Below are 21,494 nucleotides of genomic sequence, written 5' to 3' on the forward strand. Positions count from 1 at the left end.
CCCCCCGAGCCAAGAGACCACATAAGAAAGTGGCGATGCGCGTGCCCGATTGAGAATTTCAGCGGGTGCCAGCAGAATTCGACAGAGGGACCGAAGTGGTATATTCGTCTAGTTTACATTTTAGAATCACCCAACAAACGAACATCGAACACACGAATATTATTTCGACTGATTAAATATGTTGATATCAAATTAATTTGTATATCAAAACGTTTAATTATAGCTTGAAAAATAGATTTTGGGTACTATAATGCATCACAGTAAAGAACATTGCATAGGATGCCTGATTTAATGCGTTTGCTGCATTTGCGGTACAGATCCTAGAAATGGGCGTGGCACCCACGTGGTCGGTTTGTTTACATCCTGCAATGTGACCTATATTTTTCTCTGAATTGGGTCAAGAATTTGTCTTCAAATATATTGCCTAATTCGTGGTCCAGTCGTTTTGAAACAATCGTAGCAATAAGCAGCACGCTAAAGTAAGTACCGGGCTTGGTATTTAGAGTGTCATAATTGCCCATTTGCTTTCTACTGTCGATGAAATAAGACGACTTGTTATCGGTGATATGGTGATTGTTGTGATGGCGATGGTCATGGACGGTGTACGTACGTGTACCATTAGTGTATGCGATGTGCATGTGCTATAGACTGTAGACTAAGCCTGATCTTGGCGACCTGTAGTAAGGGGGGTGCTGACCATTAATCGTCAGTTTTGTCAGTTGTACCATAGTCCATGTCATTGTGGTCATGTCATGGTGGATTGATATCTGATAGGCCTACATTTTCATAGAATTAGGTAGAGAAACTTTGGTGCCTCTCGAATCGTGAAATTTGAGCGACTATACCGCCGACTTCAACAGGCTTGCAGACATTGCATGCAAAAACTATTCTATACCGAGCTACTTACTCTCAAGTTACTCTCATGTAACCTGAGAGTACTCCAAATCGGATCACCAATGCTGAAATAGTCATTAACAGTGATTAAAAACGCATATTTTCCCCAACCACCAAACGAGGACTATCGAAGAGGGGCTTACTGGACTTGGTGCAAAGAAAGCATCGCATCGCAAGGAGTTTCTTGTCTAAAGACAGTTTTAAGCCAAAACGTCCGGCAAAGACAGAATGTGCCAACGACGACCACAACGCCAGACATGCAAGCCATCGTCTGCCACCGGAGGAAGACGTCCTCAAATTACGATGATACGTTTTATGTGTGTAGGGCGGATTCAATGTGCTTATGAATTGACAAGCGGGTATAAGAGGAAGCACAAGAGGAATCAGTGGAGTAATGGTTAGAGCGCCGGACTCATAACCGAAAGGTCGTGGGTTCGACTCCGGTTAGAACCACAATACTGGTTTCAGTGTCCCTGGGCAAGACACTTAACCCTGCAGTTGCTTCTCTCCACCCAGGTGTATAAATGGGTACCGGTTGGAATGATCAGCTAGTGCGCTGAATTGACGGCAGCCTTTCTGAGTTCTACTGAAAGGTTTCAGGAGAGACCGGGGTAATAATGTAAAGCGCTTTGAGCGGGCAAACGGCCTGGATACTGCGCTATATAAGACGCATCATTATTATTATTATATAAGGATCAAAGTGATGTATAATAAGCCCAAAGGTTTTGTCAATGGTCCGAGAAATATGTGTTTGAGGCAGTCATGTCGACTGAATCTGAAGGCTGCGCCCGTGTCGCACACTGTCTCTCCCGTCATTCAACTTAAAGACCTCTACTTTAATAATTCTTTCGAAACTTGAGTTAAAACGGTTTCTTAATGATGCTCTAGATGTTTATTGACAGATTTAAGTCAATAATTCATTATTTTGATGTTAATGTGGTATATTTTAGGTCACAGCTCATGCCCGGCCTCCTGTCCGAGAATATGGGAGGCCTACTTTCGTTGAAGTCCTTTTCAGAAGTCCGACAATTTGTTTGGGTGTGGCACCTCCGACTTGTCCTCATTCGTTGGTTTAATTGGTTTCAAGTTTGTTTGCAGGGTCTTATCCCCTCCGTTAGAATATGTTGACTAATTTGTAAGACTGCGTTTCGATATTTGTATCTTGCAGTTGTACCAATCAATCAATCAGTCAATCAATCAATCAATCAATCAATGAAGTATATTTGATGGAAATATATAAAGACATTGAATTTGAAGAATTGATACGATTGCATTATTATCCGTGCATACACCGAGGACCAGTAGACCCGCGACAACAACGAGCGCAATGGTCCCATGTGTATTTATTCTATATACAATACATAGCCTGGTCATCCTAGGATCATGATTACATCGGGAGTTATCATTGCAAAAGTATGCCAAACACAAGCTGGAGTCCATCAAGCTAGCGCACGTAACTATAGCACATACAAGCCATGACATCTCCAGTACACATAATTTTACACATAAGGTTTTATACTATGGACTGGTAGCCAAAGCATGGAATACTATTTTTAGTTACAGGTGTTTCACTGGCAGTTTAAGTGGCAATTATCTTGTCACATTAGGTTAGTTTGGAATAGACTATATAGAGCAAATCACCGCTGGTGAAAGGGAGCTTATGACATTAGGGTAGTTTCGAATATCAATTTCGGCTGGTTAATGGGGTAATTGATAGGTGGCGCCAGCATCTAACTGCATATATTTGCTGCTATGGTCATAAATAGAGAGGCTAAGTGCAAATCACTGGGACTATTATCTTGTGACATGGGGATGGATAGGTGGTGCCAGTGCGGCGAATAGAAGGTTTGTTACATATTGAGGTAAGCTGGGAGCTGAGACCCGCACCACACCTCAGAGTAAATCTCTGAATCGAACCCATGACTGAAGCACTACCTACACCACCCCATTGAGGAGAATATCTCAAGAATCGAACCCATGACCGAAGCACTACACCACCCCATTGAGGAGTAACTATCAAGAATTGTACCTATGACCAACGCACTACACCATCACATTGAGGAGAAATATTCAGATTCAAAGGTTCATCCCCATTTCGCCTACACCCATTTCGCCTACACCCATTTCGCCTACAAAATTTACCCATTTCGCCTACTCACCATTTCGCCTACTCACCATTTCGCCTATTCACCATTTAGCATATTACCCATTTCGCCTACTCACCATTTCGCCTACTCACCATTTCGCCTACTCGCCATTTCGCCATTTCGCCAACACCCATTTCGCCATTTCGCCAACACCCATTTCGCCTATTCACCATTTCGCCTATTACCCATTTCGCCTACATCATTTCAAATGTTTTATGATAGTGACTTCAAATTCAAAAGATGTAATGACCATTTGTAAAGCCAAGCTCCACAATGAAGATATCCTGTAGGGCAGCGCTTGGTTGTACCAAGATGTAAAAAAACAGGCCAAGACTCTTGGGTTCTTCACTTACAAATATTCATAATTGAAATGATGAAAAGCCCCCCCCCCTCGCCTTTATAACCCCTTGAAAATGGAAGTACTAGTATGTCGGCAATTGACCCAAACACATCAATATCTCCATGTTGAAGAGTGACCTTCCCTCCCCCCACCCCCAATTAAGTGAAGTGAAGAGAGACAAGACCACCATTGAATATTCATAGGTTGGAGGTTCCAGACCTATGAATTAGACGCGAGTGTGTTTTCAACTGTCAAGTGCTTATTTGGAGAGGTATTGGAAAGATATTTGGTATGGCAAGTCTACAGATAAAAATAATTTTTTTGATGAAAAAATAAATTTTGAGATTTGGCTGAAAACAGTGGAAATATCATGGTCTCTCAAATTTGTCCAATTTGAAGAAAAAAAATTCGTGGACAACCACCAGTTCTAATAAAATTTCACCATTTACTCGCCTGACTGTCTGGAATGTCATATCCAAATTTCAGATTCACAACCCGAAGCATTGCGAGGCGGTCGAACTGTGACAATTTAACTGCAAAAAGGCTTAAAAAATCAATGGTGGTCTTGTCTCAAGAGGCCGGGTTGGAATGATAAAGTATGGTAAAGTTTAACTGGGAAATATACTATAATATAAAGGAAAAAAACCAAGCTCAACAATTCGTAAAATTGTTCAAATGTCCAGTGCACACCAGTCTTTTCCTTTTTAGTAGGCGAAATGGTGAGTAGGCGAAATGGTGAGTAGGCGAAATGGTGAGTAGGCGAAATGGTGAGTAGGCAAAATGGTGAATAGGCGAAGTGGGTGTAGGCGAAATGGTGAGTAGGCGAAATGGGGGTAGGCGAAATGGGGGTAGGCGAAATGGGTGTAGGCGAAATGGGTAATAGGCGAAATGGGTGTAGGCGAAATGGGGGTACACCGATTCAAACCCATGGCTTATGTACTTTAGGAGTTAATCCCAAGAATTGAGTCCATGACCAGGCATTACATCATCCACAATGGAGGTACGGCTATTCTGTGGCCGTGTTAGCCCCAGGTTTATTTTAGGATGACAAATGGTGGGCCCCGGGATGGTGGGGTCAAAAATAATGGTCGCTCGCTCATTCCAGACTTCAATGCAAAGTTTCATATCGTGCATATTTAAATCCAACGACTCGGAGTCGGATCAGACCTGTAACACGGCTGATCTGGGCACAGCTCCAGCCCGTACCTCCACTCGGCCATCGTAAACAACCCAAACTCAGAGACCTCCTCGTCCGGGCGGCCATTACACCAACACTCACGGGGCAACGACACAAAAATCACACAGCCCGCGCAAAATTGGCAAGTATCGCTCTTGTCCTAGAAACAACTGTTCTTGACATATAGTCCGCATAGTCATGAACAAAACCACCAGGCAGAAACTCTTGTTAACTGCAAAAGTAACTAATAGTAACAATCTCATTTATCGCCCTTCCGAGTGGAGTTTTTAGGCCAAACCGTACCAGCTAGGTGCACACTCGTATGAGCAACTGTTGAAAACCGACATTGGTTTCTGATGAGTTAAACTATAAACGAAACTGACTAGTCTCCGAGAATCCCACCATTAAAGACATTGCGGTATTTACTCACCCGACCATATTTTAGCGTGACCAACCCACCGATGACGTCATCTAATCACCAATGACGTCACAGTGCATTCGAGACTCCAGCCGTCTCACGATGCGACGCACTCTAACAATATTTGTGAAAGACAACCAAATTTTGACTCTACGTCATTCATACGGTCAAACCAGTCGCAGCAGGTTGAAATTATCCTTTGCCTCGTTCCATTCCATAATCCCCTATGTCAGATTTAACCTCTAACCCCGAAATTTGGTTTTATCTGATTGTTGTCTTGGCCACTTGGTGGTCAAAACTGAAAAGGTGAAAATTACAATGTCTTGCTTATTAGTGACTTGTTTTTGATAATATTTTTATGATAAGTAATCCAAGCAAGGATACATCATGATCATATGTGGTATGAGTTTCTAATTTGACCTGCTTTTCAAGGTCAAAGAAGTCAAATGGCTAAAATTGGTCGTTTGGGTGTGACAATGGCGAGTTTCTTAACCGCTTAAGCTAACATCTCAAACTTGGTACACATGACCCTCTAGGTCAGATAAACTCTGACACCGAATTTCGGTCCAATATGATTCTTGACTCGGCCACCAGGGAGCCAAAACTAAAAAGGTAAAAAGTGCAATATCTTGTTTATTAGTGACTTGTTTTCAATAATATTTTAAAGAGGTTGAATAGCGCCTCCAGAAGCAAGCAACAGCGCCACCCGTAGCAGAAATAAGAACTGCTTAGTGACGTCATGGTTTCCATATACGGCATCTCATTTGCATATTTTTACAACCTTATTTACTACGAGTTATAAATATGCCAGTAGCACGTGGATCATGCCGGGCGGCGCTGTCAGGTGTTTCCACTATGGGTTACATAATCGGCTACAAAGAGGCCAGTGTCCTAGTAAATGAAGTTAGCAATGATAGCGAAAGCATGTTAGTGTATGTTACGCAGTCAATAGCGATAGTAGTGAGTTGGAGAGGAGAAAATGGAAAATCCGCGAGCGAATCGACGAGACGAGGCATTTTTCAAGCATCCGAATGGTACCTTACAGATCCGCAAGGGGCGCGTTACCGAAAATGTTGCAAAAATCAATAACGTAATCGTAAATATTGTCATATTTTTCAAGATGAGAGTATGTAAATGATTCGCAAACCGTAAACCAATGAAAGGCCAGTATCTATTGAACCTTACAAGTGATTTTTGGGCCTTGAAACTCCTTATATTTATCAATGAAACCTTATTCCCGTCTAAGGTTTTGACCGGGCCGTGCAAAACTCCCCTTTTTTTCCCGGGCATTTCCCTTTAATGGTAGGTACTCCAAGCAAGGATAGATCACTTGTCATTCCGATTTTGATTTGACCTATAAACTATACTTATACTTGTTTGTTAACCCGGATGAATTCTTATTAACCAGCAAATATCTACGTTGAGCACAATGACCCCTGGCCTTTCCATTCCTTTTTTTGTCCATCCACTGCTGTTAATCCAGAAATAACTGCACCAAATTCATATTACTTTCTCAGGGGTGAAATGGCTTTCATAAGCGTTAAGATATAATTAATACCTTGTTTCTGTCGATTAACCGATTCAACAGGGATGCATGATATCTCCAAACCAACACTACTATGACCAGAATTCCGGCGAATACAGGTCTAATACAGGCCTACTTATGTATCGCTATGCAATAGCTCTCAATAAGCATACAAGTGATGCAGCCTCAGACGTTAATCTATTCTGTACATGGGAGCATTTGCATTGCCTTGGAACAGGCCCTACATACCAGGATTTAATTTGGGTGTGCTGGAACGGGCAACATCTGGCATTTAAAAAAGCTAACTTAGCTTGCTGGGCTACGGCATGTTGGGGCATGGTTTGTCAATGCCTATATTCTCCCATTGTAGGGGAAGGGATTCGTCCCCCTCCACCATGTTCTTTGGGGCTGCCTTCAACGTATCAGTTCACAGACAGTGATTAGCAGTGGGAGGCTAGTCATTTACTATAAATGTTACGTCTTATTGCCACTGGTGCCTTGAGGAGTACAACTACAAACCTTGTCTGTACGGAAACATTGAAATTAGATCGCTCAATCTGATCTTTGTTTGATTTTTCATTAGCATTTTATAATTGTATCCTATAATGGGGCCTTAAAATGTGCCCCCTAAATCACTTGAGGTTCAACAAGCATGTGTTTGAGAGTGCTCTGTAACAGTCAATATGACATTCTAATAGTTTGGAGTTAATCATTCAACAGTGTACAACGTCATGTACATGTAGATGCAATTCATCATGGGTACTCGTGTAAGTTTGGCCCTCTTGCTCTTTATCATCATTGTAACAGCTTTCCATGTTCTTTGTCTTATCTTTAACTTTGGGAGCAAGGGGATAAATTTTTCTTCTCGGGATGTTGAGATTTTGCCAAAGAACGCTGGTTGCGATTCATGGATAACTGTACAGTCTCAGGATGAGCAGTATGGGAATTTATCTGTATCATTTTCAGGAATTGGAACAGGACTTATTTTAGAGATTGTTGCCTGCTAATACATTAGCAAACAGCTCTCTAATAAGACACCCTCTTTGTTAAAGGACACTAAAGCTAGTTTACTCCGTTCCATTTGACCTTTCTGAGCAGGACTCCTCTCCGATAAAGACAGTACATGTGTCAGGCCTGAGGGTGACCTTTTAATAGAGTTTTTCTGCTGTATTTTGGTGAATATTCTGGAACAACAGTCCAAATCACACGAATTTAAGGATGTCAATTGTGTTTTTAACTGTACCCCACAGAAGGTCTAAGGACTTGTCAGCAGTGTGGAAACTCCAGACATTGATTAGAGTTGATTTTGGGTGGTGCGAGTCTGTTCACGTAGATTCATTAAATTGTCGTTTGGCAGGAGCTGTAATAGCGGAATACCATGTATTCATTTTATAACAATTTTCGCGAAATGTAGTAAATCCTGCCATGGTTTTGGCTCATCTTGCAGTTGGCTGTAATACACGTAAATCGGACAAGCACATCCTTCAAGAATTGTCAGTGGGGCCGATCGCAATGTCGGATCATGCTCCAGTGCTGTTTCAATAATGTTGTCCAATCTTGATAGCAAGGTTGTCCACACCCGAAAGATCAAGGTTATAAACGTTTCTGACTTCAGGAGGGACATAACTAAATCTGAACTCAGTAGAACAAAGTGCTCAGATGTAGCTGCTTTGGTACAACAGTACCATAGCCCAGGGGGGTGTCCAAGGGTAATCAAGTATAGTTCCAGTAGTGCGTGCCAGTGACAAACCAGTATCGCCAGTGATGCACCAGTTGAGTATCAGTGATGTACCAGGGATGATCCAGTCCCAAACCCAGTGTGGATCCAGTAGCTCATTTAAATAATTCATACACAGAAGTACACTGGATCTACACTGGTTTCTACTGGATTTACACTGGATGCTCCCTGGGTTTAGGGTTAGAGGTCAACATTGATTAGGAGGACCCAGTAGTGCCAGTGTAGTACCAGTGTGATACCAGTGGTGAACATATCTGCATTGGTAACCATGCAGTAGTGCCAGTAGTGGAGTACCAGTGGAGTATCAGTGACCTCTGGATTCCAAGAAAAATTGTTTTGCAGTGAATGTACAGTCAATAGCACCCAAACCCCCTCGCCCGCTCTGCGCCAAGGTTAATACCAAGAGGTTTGAGAGTAAACTCCCTTCTCACCATCAAAGGTACATGTAACGGGAGCATAAATCATGCACATACGTTTCACAGAACAGAGTCTGGGGCAACTGATTGGGATCATCATGGGACTTGGACCATTCCAATTTTCCTAATAAAGAAATAAATCCACCAAACAGACCCTTCAAAATGTGCCTGGGGAATCAGGGGCAAATGTTGTAGAAGTTAGCACATGAAAGTACAAGGATACTTAAAAGATTCCCCCAATTTTGGAAAAAAGAAAGAGACAAAAATGACTGCCTCCTTGCAAGGTCAGCAGAAGACACGAGTCACCTGACCATATCACCTGACCCTATCGCATGACGAACTGATGGCCACCAAACAGACCCTTCAAAATGTGCCTGGGGAATCAGGGGCAAATGTTGTAAGTTGGCACATGAAAGTACAAAGATACTGACAAGATTCCCCCAATTTTGGAAAAAGAAAGAGACAAAAATGACTGCCTCCTTGCAAGGTCAGCAGAAGACACAAGTCACCTGACCATGTCACCTGACCATATCACATGACCAACTGATGGCCAGTGGTGTTCCAGGGGTATACCAGTAGTTCCAGGTCTTCATCAACTGCATACAGCATTACCAAATTTCCCCAGTGGTGTTCCAGTGGTATACCAGTAGTGCCAGGGGTATACCAGTAGTTCCAGTTCTTCATTCAATTTTATATAACTTTCCCCAGTGAAGGACCGGTGGAGTACCAGTAGTACCAGTGGTGTTCCAGTTTTAACCAGTGTGGTTCCAGTGTTCCCCAATGTAGTTCCACTAGACTCAATCTACTGGTTTTTGGTGAGGGTTATTTTAAATAAATGTTCTCCGTTTTTTACCAAAAAGACAATTATTCGCCACAAAGTCCCTTGGTTCAGTCAGAAGGTTTATACCGCCAGAATGGAAAGGCACAGGGCTGAAGCCATCTGGCAGAAGTCAAAGTTGGAAGTTCATAGGGAGCTGTATAAGACGAAACATGTGGCAGTGACATGCACAATCGCGACTGCTAAGGCAGCATTCTTCAGTGGCAAGATAGATGAGTGCGAGAAGGATCAACGTCACCTGTTACTATGGCTAACTTACTTCTGGGGCGGAAGGAGGTTTCTCCACTGCCTAGTCATCCACATGGCTCTGAGCTGCAGCTCGCAAACCGCTTTGCTTATTTTTTCCACGCTTAAGTGACAAACGGAGGACACTGTATTGGAAAATGTCGCTCCAATATTCTGCAACCTTATCAACTCCTCGCTTGAGACTGGCAGGGTACCCGTCCCCCCTTATCGGCCAGTTTGAAATCTGTCTTTCTTATCCAAGCCCTCATGTCTGGTGCCAATCTTTTCGAAAAATTGCAGTCCGCCATCAGTCTGGCCATGATACCGAGACTGCCCTCATCAAGGTCATGAATGACATCCTCCTGGCAGTTGACCATAAGCAAATGGTGGGCCTCGTGCTATTAGATCTGCCTTTGATGCAAAAGAGTTTCGAGTTTGAAAACATCAAACATACATTCGCAAACGTGCCGGGTCGAGTTTTGGGTATTGCACTTTGAGTTTGAATGAACCTACTTGGCTTTCGTACCGATCCGTGGGTTGGGTCTGACTCCTCGCACCCGGACTCTGCCTCGGAGACAGAGAGCTGGTTCTGGAGTATACCCATAAAAGAAAATCAAACCCGTAAGAAGAAGATTGTTCGATAACAAGATTTGCTTTTATTTGACTGTTTTAATCATATGATTGATTATTTCATGAACGATGAAGTTACACAATAAGTTCGTTGTACAAGGTGTTAAAAATCAGTCATGGTAGTTTTAAATCAAGTTGAATAATGTTATCTGAACGCAATATTTTCTGCTATAGTTTCTTGCATACATCCATTGTGAGCCATTCAAAAGAAGGAGCATTTCATTTCTGAAGGACAACAATGACAAACAATATGCACTTCATGTAAACTTGTTGAGGCTGCATAAGTAAGCAAATTAGGCTTTGTCCATACGTATTCATAATTAGGATCAGCATGTTGGCTGATACATAAAATTACTCTTCAACCTCTTTTTGGCTCACCGTGAGGAGTCTATACGATAGCTCTGTGTCCGTTATCGTCGTCGTCGTCCGTTGTATCCTGTGGCACGTTTCTTAACCGCTTGTGCTATGGACCTGAAACTTTGTATACATCATGCTCAAGGTCGTATGTACCCTTATATATCTGCTCACTTGATGCAAGGAAAGCTTTCGATGTAGTTTACCATCCGAAACTGAAACACAAACTGTATACCTCTGGAGTTAACCTGTCACTGTGGAGGCTCATCGATGATATGTACTGCTCAGGATCCGAAGTGGTTAGATGGAAGGGATTAGATAGCAGAGAATACGCCATCCACCAGGGTGTGAAACAGGGAGCCATATTATCCCCAACACTATACAAAGTCTATGCTAATGATCTCCTCACTTCACTACAAAGATCAGGGATCGGATTACACATAGGCTCTACATACGTGGGATCTCCAGGTTGTGCAGATGACATCCTACTAATGTCAACAAAACCCCAGGAACTCCAGGCACAGATGACCATCAGCGACAACTACGCCGAAGACAACCTGTATGACCTTCATCCAATAAAGTCAGTGGTATGCCCGCACAAAATCCATCGCAACGACGGAGAGACAAGCAGACAGTGGTTCCTAAAGTCCAAACCAGCTCCAACTGTCGAAACATTTGACCACCTAGGAATGAATTGGCAGGCGAGTAAAGCAACCCCAGATCTAACAAGCAGACTGTCCATGGCAAGAAGGACTGCCTACTCGCTGATGGGTATTGGTTTCCACGGCAACAACGGGCTGGACCCACCAGCCAGCCAGAAGCTCTGCGAGACATTTGTCATCCCACAAATCGTGTATGGATTGGAGGCCACAACCGCCACAGCCACACAGCTAGAGTCACTTGACAGATGCCACAGAACCATCATCCGCAGGATCCAGGGCCTATCAGAGAATACAGCTTCAGCCGCCGTCTATCTCCTATTAGGTGCACTTCCAATAACTGCCACTGTTCACATACATCAGCTGTCACTCTTTGGGGCTATCACAAGACTAGACACGGTTAACCCACTGTATCAGGTGGCACTTAGACAATTAGCGACGAAGACAGACACTTCCAAGAGCTGGTTTGCACAGGTCCGCAAGATGGGATGGCACTATGGCATTGATGTGAATCAGGCAATAGTGTACCCTTGGCCTAAATCCTCCTGGCGAGAACACACAACCCTACTAGTAAAGGACAAATGGTACACAAAACTATCAATCGAGGCAGGCAGTAAGAAGACTCTCAAATGGCTGATTGTTCATCAGACCTGGACAGGCAAACCTCACCCATTATGGCTTCCGTGCAAAGGCAAACCATATATGGTGGAGGCTGCAACCACAAGGGCACGTCTACTGGTGGGTCGATACGGCCTACAAGTCACAAAGGTCCAGTTCTTAAAAAAGGAGATCTCCCCAATCTGCCCCCTGTGCAACGAGGAGGAGGATGATGTTGTTCACTTTCTGATCAGATGCCCAATCATGCAAGAGATGAGAGCTGCCAGGATAGAGAACCTCCAGAAACTATACACAGAAGAAAAGCTGACGCCACCAAGGACAGACGATGAAGTATGCTCTGCGGTGCTGAACGGGTGGGGATATATCACTCAAAATAACACTAGAAACAATAGAAATATTATCATGCTAAAGCTAAACAAAAACGTAATAAGTGCCAATAAACTCTCAAACTTGCTGTGCCACAAACTGCACACTACGCGAGACATTAAGATAAACGAAAAACTACTTGCAGAGGATCAGGATATCGACCCGAGCAAGGTGCTCCGATCAAGCGGAGGGATCTACTAATACAAGACAAGACCCTGACACTGAATTTTGCTCTGCTCTAATTCTTGACTTTGCCACCAGGGGGCTATAACCGAAAAGTTAAAATGTGCAATATCTCATTTATTACTGATTTGTTTTGACAAAAATTTTATGGTGGGTACCCCTAGCAAGGATACATCACATATCTTACAGGTTTTTAATTTGACCTACTTTTCATGGTCACAGAGGTCAAACTCTAAAATTTCACCGATAGTGGCACATTTTGTCTTTATTCGTCATATAGTGTTTAACTTTGGTATGTAGACACCTGTTGCGTAGCTCTACATGTTGACAAAAAATCAGGTCGATGTGGCGTACTTTTCAAGGTCACAGAGGTCAAACTCTAAAATTTCACCGATAGTGGCACGTTTTGTCTTAATTCGTCATATAGTCTTTAGATTTAGTATGTAGACACCTGTTACGTAGCTCTACATGTTGACAAAAAATCAGGTCGATGTGGCGTACTTTTCAAGGTCACAGAGGTCAAATTGTGTGAATTGGCCGTTTGTGTGTAAATATGGCACGTTTCTTAACCACTAAAGCTATGAATTTTAAACTTGGTACACATGACCCCCCTAGGTCAGATGACCTGTGACACTGATATTCGGTCCGGTATGATTCTTAACTTGGCCACCAGGGGGCCAAAACCAAAAATTTGAATAGTGCCATATCTCGCTTATTACTGATTAGTTTTTAGCTCACCTCTTAGCAGAGGTGAGCTTGTCCCATACCGTGGCGTCCGTCGTCCGTCGTCGTCGTCGTCGTCGTCCGTCGTCCGTTAGCAGGGCACGTTTCGTAACTGTTAGAGCTATTGAGTTGAAACTTGGTACACATGTACCCTTATGTAATGACACCTTGGAGACCAAGTTTCGGTCCGATTCGTTTCATGGTTTGGCCACCAGGGGGCCAAACGTTAAAAGTGAAAATATGCAATATCTCCCTTAATAGTAGTCGGGAAATTTTGAAAAAAATATGGTAGGTACTTCTAGCAAAGGTGCATCATATATCCTCCGGGTTTTTGATTTGACCTCCTTTTCAAGGTCACAGAGGTCAAATGGTGTAAATTGGCCGTTAGGATGTAACGATGGCACGTTTCTAAACTGCAATGACTATTGATACCAAATTTGGTACACATTTACCCCTTAGTCAGGTGATCTCAGGGACCGAAGTTTGGTCCAATATGATTCACCACTTGACCACCAGGGGGAAAAATCCAAAAACCTTAAAAATGTGATTATTCCTTAACTTCTTGCCCGATTGCCACCAATTTGATATCATGGGTACATCTAACCACCATACAGTATATGTCACACAGGTTTTTAATTTGATCTTCTTGTCAAGGTCACAGAGGTCAAATGGCGTAAATTCGCTGTCAGGCCGTAACTATGGCACGTTTCTTAACTGCAATGACTATTGATCACAAATTAAGTACACATGTACCCCTTGGTCAGGTGATCTCAGGTACCGAAGTTTGGTGCGATCTGATTTGCCGTTTGGCCTCCAGGGAGGGGGCCAAATCCGAAATTCTTCAAAATGCCATTATTCCTAGTAATGACTTGCCCGATTGGCACCAATTTTATATCATAGGTACATCTGATTCTAACAACCATTCAATGTGTCACCCGGGTCTTCTTTGATTTGACCTACTTTTCAAGGTCACAGAGGTCGAATGTACTGTAAATTGGCCATTTTGGGGAAATTGTAATTGCTTGGACCTACATCAAACCTAACACTACATGACACAATACCATGCTCTTTATCCATCTTTCCTCCACATGAGGTGAGCACAATGGCCCTGGCCATTTCATTGTTAAAAATTTTATGGTAGATTCTCTTAGCAAGGATACATCACATATGATATGAGTTTTTGATTTGACGTACTTGTCAAGGTCACAGAGGTCAAATGGCGTAAATTGGCCATTTGAGCGTAACTGTGGAAGTCTGTTAACCCCTAAGGCTATGAACTTGAGACTTTGTACAAAGGACCCTCTAGGTCAGCTGACCTCTGACCCTGAATTTCAGTCTGTTCTGTGATTCTTGACTTGGCCACCAGGGGGCCAAAAGTGAAAACCTAGAAAGTGTGATATCTCGCTTATTAGTGATTCGTTTTCAATAACATTTTTGAACTTGAAATTTGATACACATGACTCCCTACGTCATGTAACCTCGGACACCGAATTTCAATCTGATCTGGTACTCAACTTGGCCACCAGGAGGCCAAAACTAAAATAGGTAAAAAGTGCAATATCTCGTTTATTAGCGACTTGATTTTGATGATATTCTTATGGTACTTACTCCAAGCAACGATACATCACATGTCATACTGACTTTGGTTTGACCTATATACTATACATGTACAATGTTTTTTAACCTGGATGAATTCCAAAGCACCAAATATCTATACGGTGAGCACAATGGCCCCTGGCGGTTTCATTTCCTAACAACACTATTTTGAACACCATGTACTCCTGTAGCCGTTACATTACCAAATGTCCTGCATCATGGCCTGCTGTTCGGCCTCAGGTGCACTAGAGTCAGCTGTCGGACCCTATAATATTGTAAATTATTATTAACCTCGGCAGGGCACATTTAATGTTCACATCGTAAGTTTTGCATAGGTGCAAACATATTTGCATGAGGGATGAGCATTCAATCAATTTTTTTAAATGATTAACTCGTATATGGACATGTGCTCGAGTGGTTCTATATCTTGTCATAACAGTGGATAGGTGGTATGGTGTTGATATAGAGTAATACAAAAGTCGAGTCGGATATTGCAACTAATTTAAAAGGAAGCGAGTATTCACTCTAAAAATGTCTGCCTCTGGATCAGTTTTTAGCTCAGCTGACTTTTGTCACCTGAGCTAACAGTTAAAAGTCAGCTGAGCTAGTCAAATAGCTATTCTAGTGGTGTCTATCGGCCATCCGTCAGTCTGTCTATCTGTCCACAGTGGCACATTTTGTAACCGCTAGGTCTATTTGAGTGAAACTTGGTGTTATGATACCTTAGGGCATTATGCCTGGATGTATTTTTAGCTCAGCTGACGAAAATCAGCAGAGCTAGTAAAAAAACTACACAATACAATACCGCTGTGTCCGTCATCTGTCGTTGTCATCGTCGTCGTCGTCTGTGTCCTGTTTCAAAAACAGTGGCACGTTTCTTAACCGCCTCGAGCTATGAATTTGAAACTTTGTACACAGAACCCACCAGGTCAGGTGACCTGTGAGAATGAATTTCGGTCCGATCTGATTCTTGACTTGGCCACCAGGGGGCCAGAAGTGGAAACCTAAAAAGTGTGATATTGGGTCGTCGATAACGCAGTGCAGACCCTTATTGTCAGTTTTTCCGTGGATATGTCTGTGGCAGCATATGCCTAGCAACCATGCCTAGCAACGGCCATTTTTACTTTTACTAAATTTTTACTAATTTTTTCGAAATTCGCTTCCTACGAATTGTGCGGAATACATCAAACCTCTTTGTCACCAATTTTCAGCAAAATCGCAGGGATGCTCTTAAGGGGTGCCTTGTTACGCTTACCTCCCTTGCATTTTTGGCAGATTTCACAAGTTCTGACAAAGTCGACCACATTCCTTTTTAAGCCAGGGCGCCAGCAACGCTGTTTTGCCTTCCCAAGGGTCTTGGCCACTCCTAGATGGGCACCAGCAAAACCACTATGGATCTCCTCCAGCACTGGGTTAACAAAAGATGAGGGCAGTACTAGGCGAAGCCTGTCATTATCTGGAGCCCTGCAGTACAAAATGCCATCCTGGATCACCAGATTGGGGTGCTGGGCCCATACAGCCCTCTCCGTCCTACTGCATCCCATCATTGCAGAATTACCGCAATAGAAACACAATATCATTAACTAATGAACAATACTATAGAGATTGGCACTACAGAGCGTGTACCACTGGTAATGCAGAACAGAGCGTTAGCACACCTAACAGGCCACCATACATTCGCACTTGTGGACTAGCACAGTACCAGCCATGCAGTGCGCGAGACTGGCAATATAAGTATACTAAAATCCAGGCAGAAAGTACATGAAAGCCAACCACGGCGCTACAACTCACTAATGCTTGTGTCTAGGCAATGCCTGCAGTGCTCACCCGACACAAAACTCAATTAAATATAGCACAGTAGCACACAACCGAACGGCGTAAAAACAAGGGGCCGTAATTGCGGCGCTGGACGGATCGATGCACACCAACTACACACAATAAATACACTGCCGCAGTATATACAACAAGCCCGCACGCAAGCGCGAGTGTCAGATAGGGCCGGCAAAGTTGGGAAATTAACTGCGATCGGGGCCAGAATTCCTGTACAGCTGTCACCAGTGTGAAGTTTCGTCGGGGGTACTTCTCCTTGCTCGGCATTAACTCACGCTAACATACCTTCATGTCTATAAAACTCCTTTATTCCTTCGACACAGAATCCTCACATCTCATCTAAAACCATGCCGTCTTCACCCTCCCCACTCCTACGGTGTCTCATCATGGTCCCGTCCCCCGGCAGCCTCCGACCAGTGGCGCCATCTGGCCTAAGGCCAACACACCAAGAGCTACCAGATCTAGAGTCGGCCGATAGGTGGCTCTAGATGTGCGTTCCAGAAAGCAAAATGGCGGTTCAAGTGAATGATGCAGCGAGTTACAAAGAGATAATTTTAAGAATTACATAAAAATATCAGCTGAAAGTAACTCCACGCCATTTGAAAAGGTGGGTAACGAAGTCCATGACATTTAGACCAAGGGGACGAGCAGTTCGCATAGTATAAATCCAGTATGATTCTTTAGCTAGCAGACGATTTTCTAGCGCACAAGTTCTCTCATTATTAGTTTGAGGTAACTTTTCAAGTCCATAGATACGGAGGTCTTTACTAGAGACTGATTACTGCTATTAAAGTGTGTGCCAATAGACGTGGGTTTCTTATTGTTTATGCCAGAGCGATGTTCATTCATTCTGGTTTTGAGTGTCCTTTTGGTTTGGCCCACATATTGATAGTTACATTTGGCACATTTAATGAGGTAGATGACCCTTTCTGAGTTGCACGTTATGTTTTGTTTGACATAATGCTTTTTGCCTGTGACTCTATTGGTTACTGAGTTTGATTTCTGCATATATTTGCAGTTGGTGCATTTGCTGTTGTTGCATTTGTTGCTGCCTTTTGTTGGTGGGGGTGCAAACAGTAAGAGGGTTTGTCTTTCTGTCTCATTGATTGTGCCAGTGTTGGGTTTACAAAGTTTGTTTTCTTTGATATCGGCTCCTGTTAGAATGTCTCTCAGGTTCTTATGCATTTTTTAGTGACATTCCGTGCATCCTTCCCATGTTGTGGTATCTTTGAGTCCTAGCCAAGACGACGACCCATATTCGCCTATGGCTTGTCTCTCTTATGAGTGACTCGATTTCGATAACATTTTCATGGTAGGTTTTCCTAGCAAGGATACAACACATGTCATACGGGTTTCTGATTTGACATAATTTTCAAGGTCACAGAGGTCAAATGGCGTAAATTAGCCCTTTGAGTGTAACTATGGCACATTTCTTGACCGCTTAAGCTATGAACTTGAGATGTTGTACACATGACTCCCTACGTCATATAACCACTGACATTGAATTTCAGTCTGATCTGATTCTTGACTTGGCCACCAGGGGACCAAAGCTAAAAAAGGTAAAAAGTGCAATATCTCGCTTATTAGCGACTTGTTTTCGATGATATTTTTATGGTAGGTATTCCAAGCAAGGATACTCCACGTGTCATACCGACTTTGGTTTCACCTACATACTATACATAGCATGTTTCTTATCCAGGATGAATTCCTAACCACCAAGTATCTATATGGTGAGCACAATGGGCCTTGGCCGTTTTATCAATCCGTGAACATTGATGCATTTATTTTGATGTATTATATCGTTGGTGTTGATGTTGTGGTTTATAGTTTGGTATCATCTACCCCAGATGGTTATCACCCGACTTCACACTTTAACCCTGGTTCTCCCTGAAACCTAGAACAAAGATATAGATGGTGGGTGACAAAAAAAGCACATCCCACAAGCTGTTTGACGTACATTTTCCCTTGCATTGCTGTAGCACCCTCTTCACAGAAAACCTGAGAGCACGCCTGCGGTAGTTGGCAGTAATCTATGCCACTCCTCCTTTCCCATGTTATCTATAGTGTGACCATCTTTTTCTTCAAATCTTGTTATTTCAGGGAGACATGGTGTTTGGCTTGTTTGAATCTCCCCGACCTTTTAAAGGTCAGGAGTACTCCAAACTGAAGAAGCAGTCACAAGAGTCTTGTCATCCTTTCATTGACAATGAGTTCCCACCCGATGACAAGTCTTTATTCTACAGTAAAGGGAAACTTGCTGGGGTCATCTGGAAGAGACCAAAGGTAATGTGCTGTTTGGGTATCAAAATAAAATACGGGTCTGTTTATATTGTTGGGTTCATCTTGAGCGACCAAAGGTATTGTGCTGTTCGGGTATTAAAGTACAGGCTTGTCTTTGAAGGGAACTTTGTGGGGGTCATCTGGGAGGTACCAAAGGTATTGTGCTTTTTATGCCCCCGCCAATGCGTAAAGCATTGCGGAGGCATTATGTTTTACCGATGTCCGTCAGGCGTCATGCGTCTGTAAACTTTTCATTTCCGCTCATTTTAAGGAGAACGCTTTTAGCGATAACCACGAAACTTTTTATGTGGGTTAACCTTTACTAAAGGAAGGTTCCTTTCGAAAACAGGCTCGTTCTGATTCTCATTATGGCCTCCAGGGCGGCATGCTTAAAATTGGTTTCCGTCAATTTCGAGGAGAACTGTTCGTCGGATCAAATTCATTTGTGGTATGTACGTTGGGGGTGACTAGAGGAAGGTTCCTTTCGAAAACAGGCTCGTTCCGATTGTCAATATGGCCACCAGGGTGGCGTGTTTGAAATCAGTTTCCGTCAATTTCGAGGAGAACTGTAAGTCGGATCAAATTTATTTTTGGTATGTACGTTGGGGGTGACTAGAGGAAGGTTCCTAACGAAAACTGGATCGTTCCGATTGTCGATATGGTCACCAGGGCAGTGTGCTTGAAATCAGTTTCCATCAATTTCTAGGAGAACCGTTCGTCCGTCTGTGCATCCATTAGCCGTCCGCTCATTTTAATGATAACGCTTTGAGTAATAACCATGTAACTTTTTATGTGGGCAGAAAAAGGTAACCTGTACAGCGGGCATTACAGACCAATAACTCTGTCACGCTGTCAACTAAACCCAGTCAGCTATGACACCAGCTGCCCGGGGTTGTCTGAAAAACACTTCATTTTCCTAATACACCAACTCAATGTGCTCACTGGGGCATATGCCACGCCTTGCGTTGCTCTTGTTGGGTATAAAAGTACAGGCCTGTCTTTGAAGGGAACTTTGTGGGGGTCATCTGGGAGGTACCAAAGGAATTGTGCTTTTTGGGTACTAAAAGTACGGGCCTGTCTTTTTAAAGGGACTTGAGACAAGACCACCATTGATTTTTTAAGCCTTTTAGCAGTTAAATTGTCTGAGTTTGACGGCGTCGCATCAAATACTGCGTGGGGTTGTGAATCTGAAATTTTGATATGATATTCCGGACAGTCAGGCAAGTAAATGGTGAAATGTAAACTGTTAGTTGACTACAGAAATTTTTTGATAATCGGACAAATTTGAGAGACGTTGATATTTCCACTCTTTACAGCCAGCTGGCAGAAAAATCTCAAAAATGCCCTGTGGAAACTGTCTTTAAAACCAGTACGATCCAAAGAACGAAGTGGACAGTGCAAGTTTGACTTCAGAAGTGATTTTATTCCTCACAACCCAAACAAACGCAAAGGAACAAGTTACACAATGATCGTATGACCAAATAAACCGTAGTAGTCACATTTCATGATTATAGTCATTTAAACCACCAATTGGCCAACAACGCAAATAGCCCATTCAAGTTTCCACATTCTCCGCCTGACCATTAACGGAGTTGCTCAGCAATTTTTGCTCTGGTTGCTGCAACTGAAGATCGCTTGCTACGTCTTAACTGATTTATGTCAACAGGCCTATTTTCAACAGAATCTCTAGATTCAGAATCAGCACTTGCTTCATCAGGCCGACTCTCCGCTGAATCTCGAGTCGCAGTGTCAACACTGACCTCTAGTGGGTACAGTTTAGCAATAGCCCTACTTGTGGTGCGATTACCATCATATCTAATAAATGCAGCGCGCACTCTAGAATCTGCACCTCGAATCAATTCAAGGACAACTGCTAATTTCCATCTTGTTCTCGGTACCTTATCATCCTCAATGATGACTACATCACCAACATGAATATTGTCTTCACTAGTGGTCTGCTTTCGGGCAAGAGCTTGACAACCATGTCTTTCACGGAGTGAACTCAGATATTCATCACAAAACCTTGACACAAAATGGTTATACAACTGTATTCACCTAGCCTCCGCACTAATTATGCTAGCATGATCACTCTGAAAATCTGGGTCTGATTCTACAACAGGTTGTGGCTAAGAATGAGTCTCAATACCGTACAACAGCATAGATGGCGTAAGAGGCTGGGGGTCATCCAAGTTCCCTGACGCGTATGTCAGAGGTCGGTTATTCAACACAGACTGAACTTCCTTCACTAGGGTGTACATACACTCGTACGAGATAAGCGATCTCCGTAATGTCTTTCGGATAACAGTTTTCATGACGCCAATCAGGCGCTCCCAGGAGCCACCCCACCAAGGACTCAATGCCGGAATGTAGCGAAACTTAATTCCCTTGCCCACAAGATCTCCTGAACTAGATCACTAGCCACAACCCTGAACAACTTCTGGATTTCAGCATTACCACATTCGAAATTTCTGGCATTATCCGAAAAACAAAGGTCGGGAATCGAGTAAGTCGCACAGTGTCGCCTGAATGCAAGAATA

The 21,494-nt window shown here is 43.1% G+C and overlaps 1 protein-coding gene across 2 annotated transcripts in view; it reads left to right on the plus strand.

The window, feature by feature from the left end:
- Nucleotides 1-368: 368 nt before the first annotated feature.
- LOC135494845 (calpain-5-like) overlaps nucleotides 369-21,494 on the plus strand; it is a 111,680-nt gene continuing 90,554 nt past the window's right edge. For both annotated transcript variants that reach the window (XM_064783135.1, XM_064783136.1), the window contains exons 1-2: nucleotides 369-479; nucleotides 18,778-18,960. In XM_064783135.1, coding sequence (XP_064639205.1) covers nucleotides 18,784-18,960 — 177 coding nt within the window. In that variant the 5' untranslated portion in view covers nucleotides 369-479; nucleotides 18,778-18,783. The remainder of the gene's footprint in view (nucleotides 480-18,777; nucleotides 18,961-21,494) is intronic.

Source organism: Lineus longissimus, chromosome 10 (genome assembly GCF_910592395.1).
Source record: "Lineus longissimus chromosome 10, tnLinLong1.2, whole genome shotgun sequence".
In the NCBI taxonomy this organism is placed as follows: Eukaryota; Metazoa; Nemertea; class Pilidiophora; order Heteronemertea; family Lineidae; genus Lineus; species Lineus longissimus.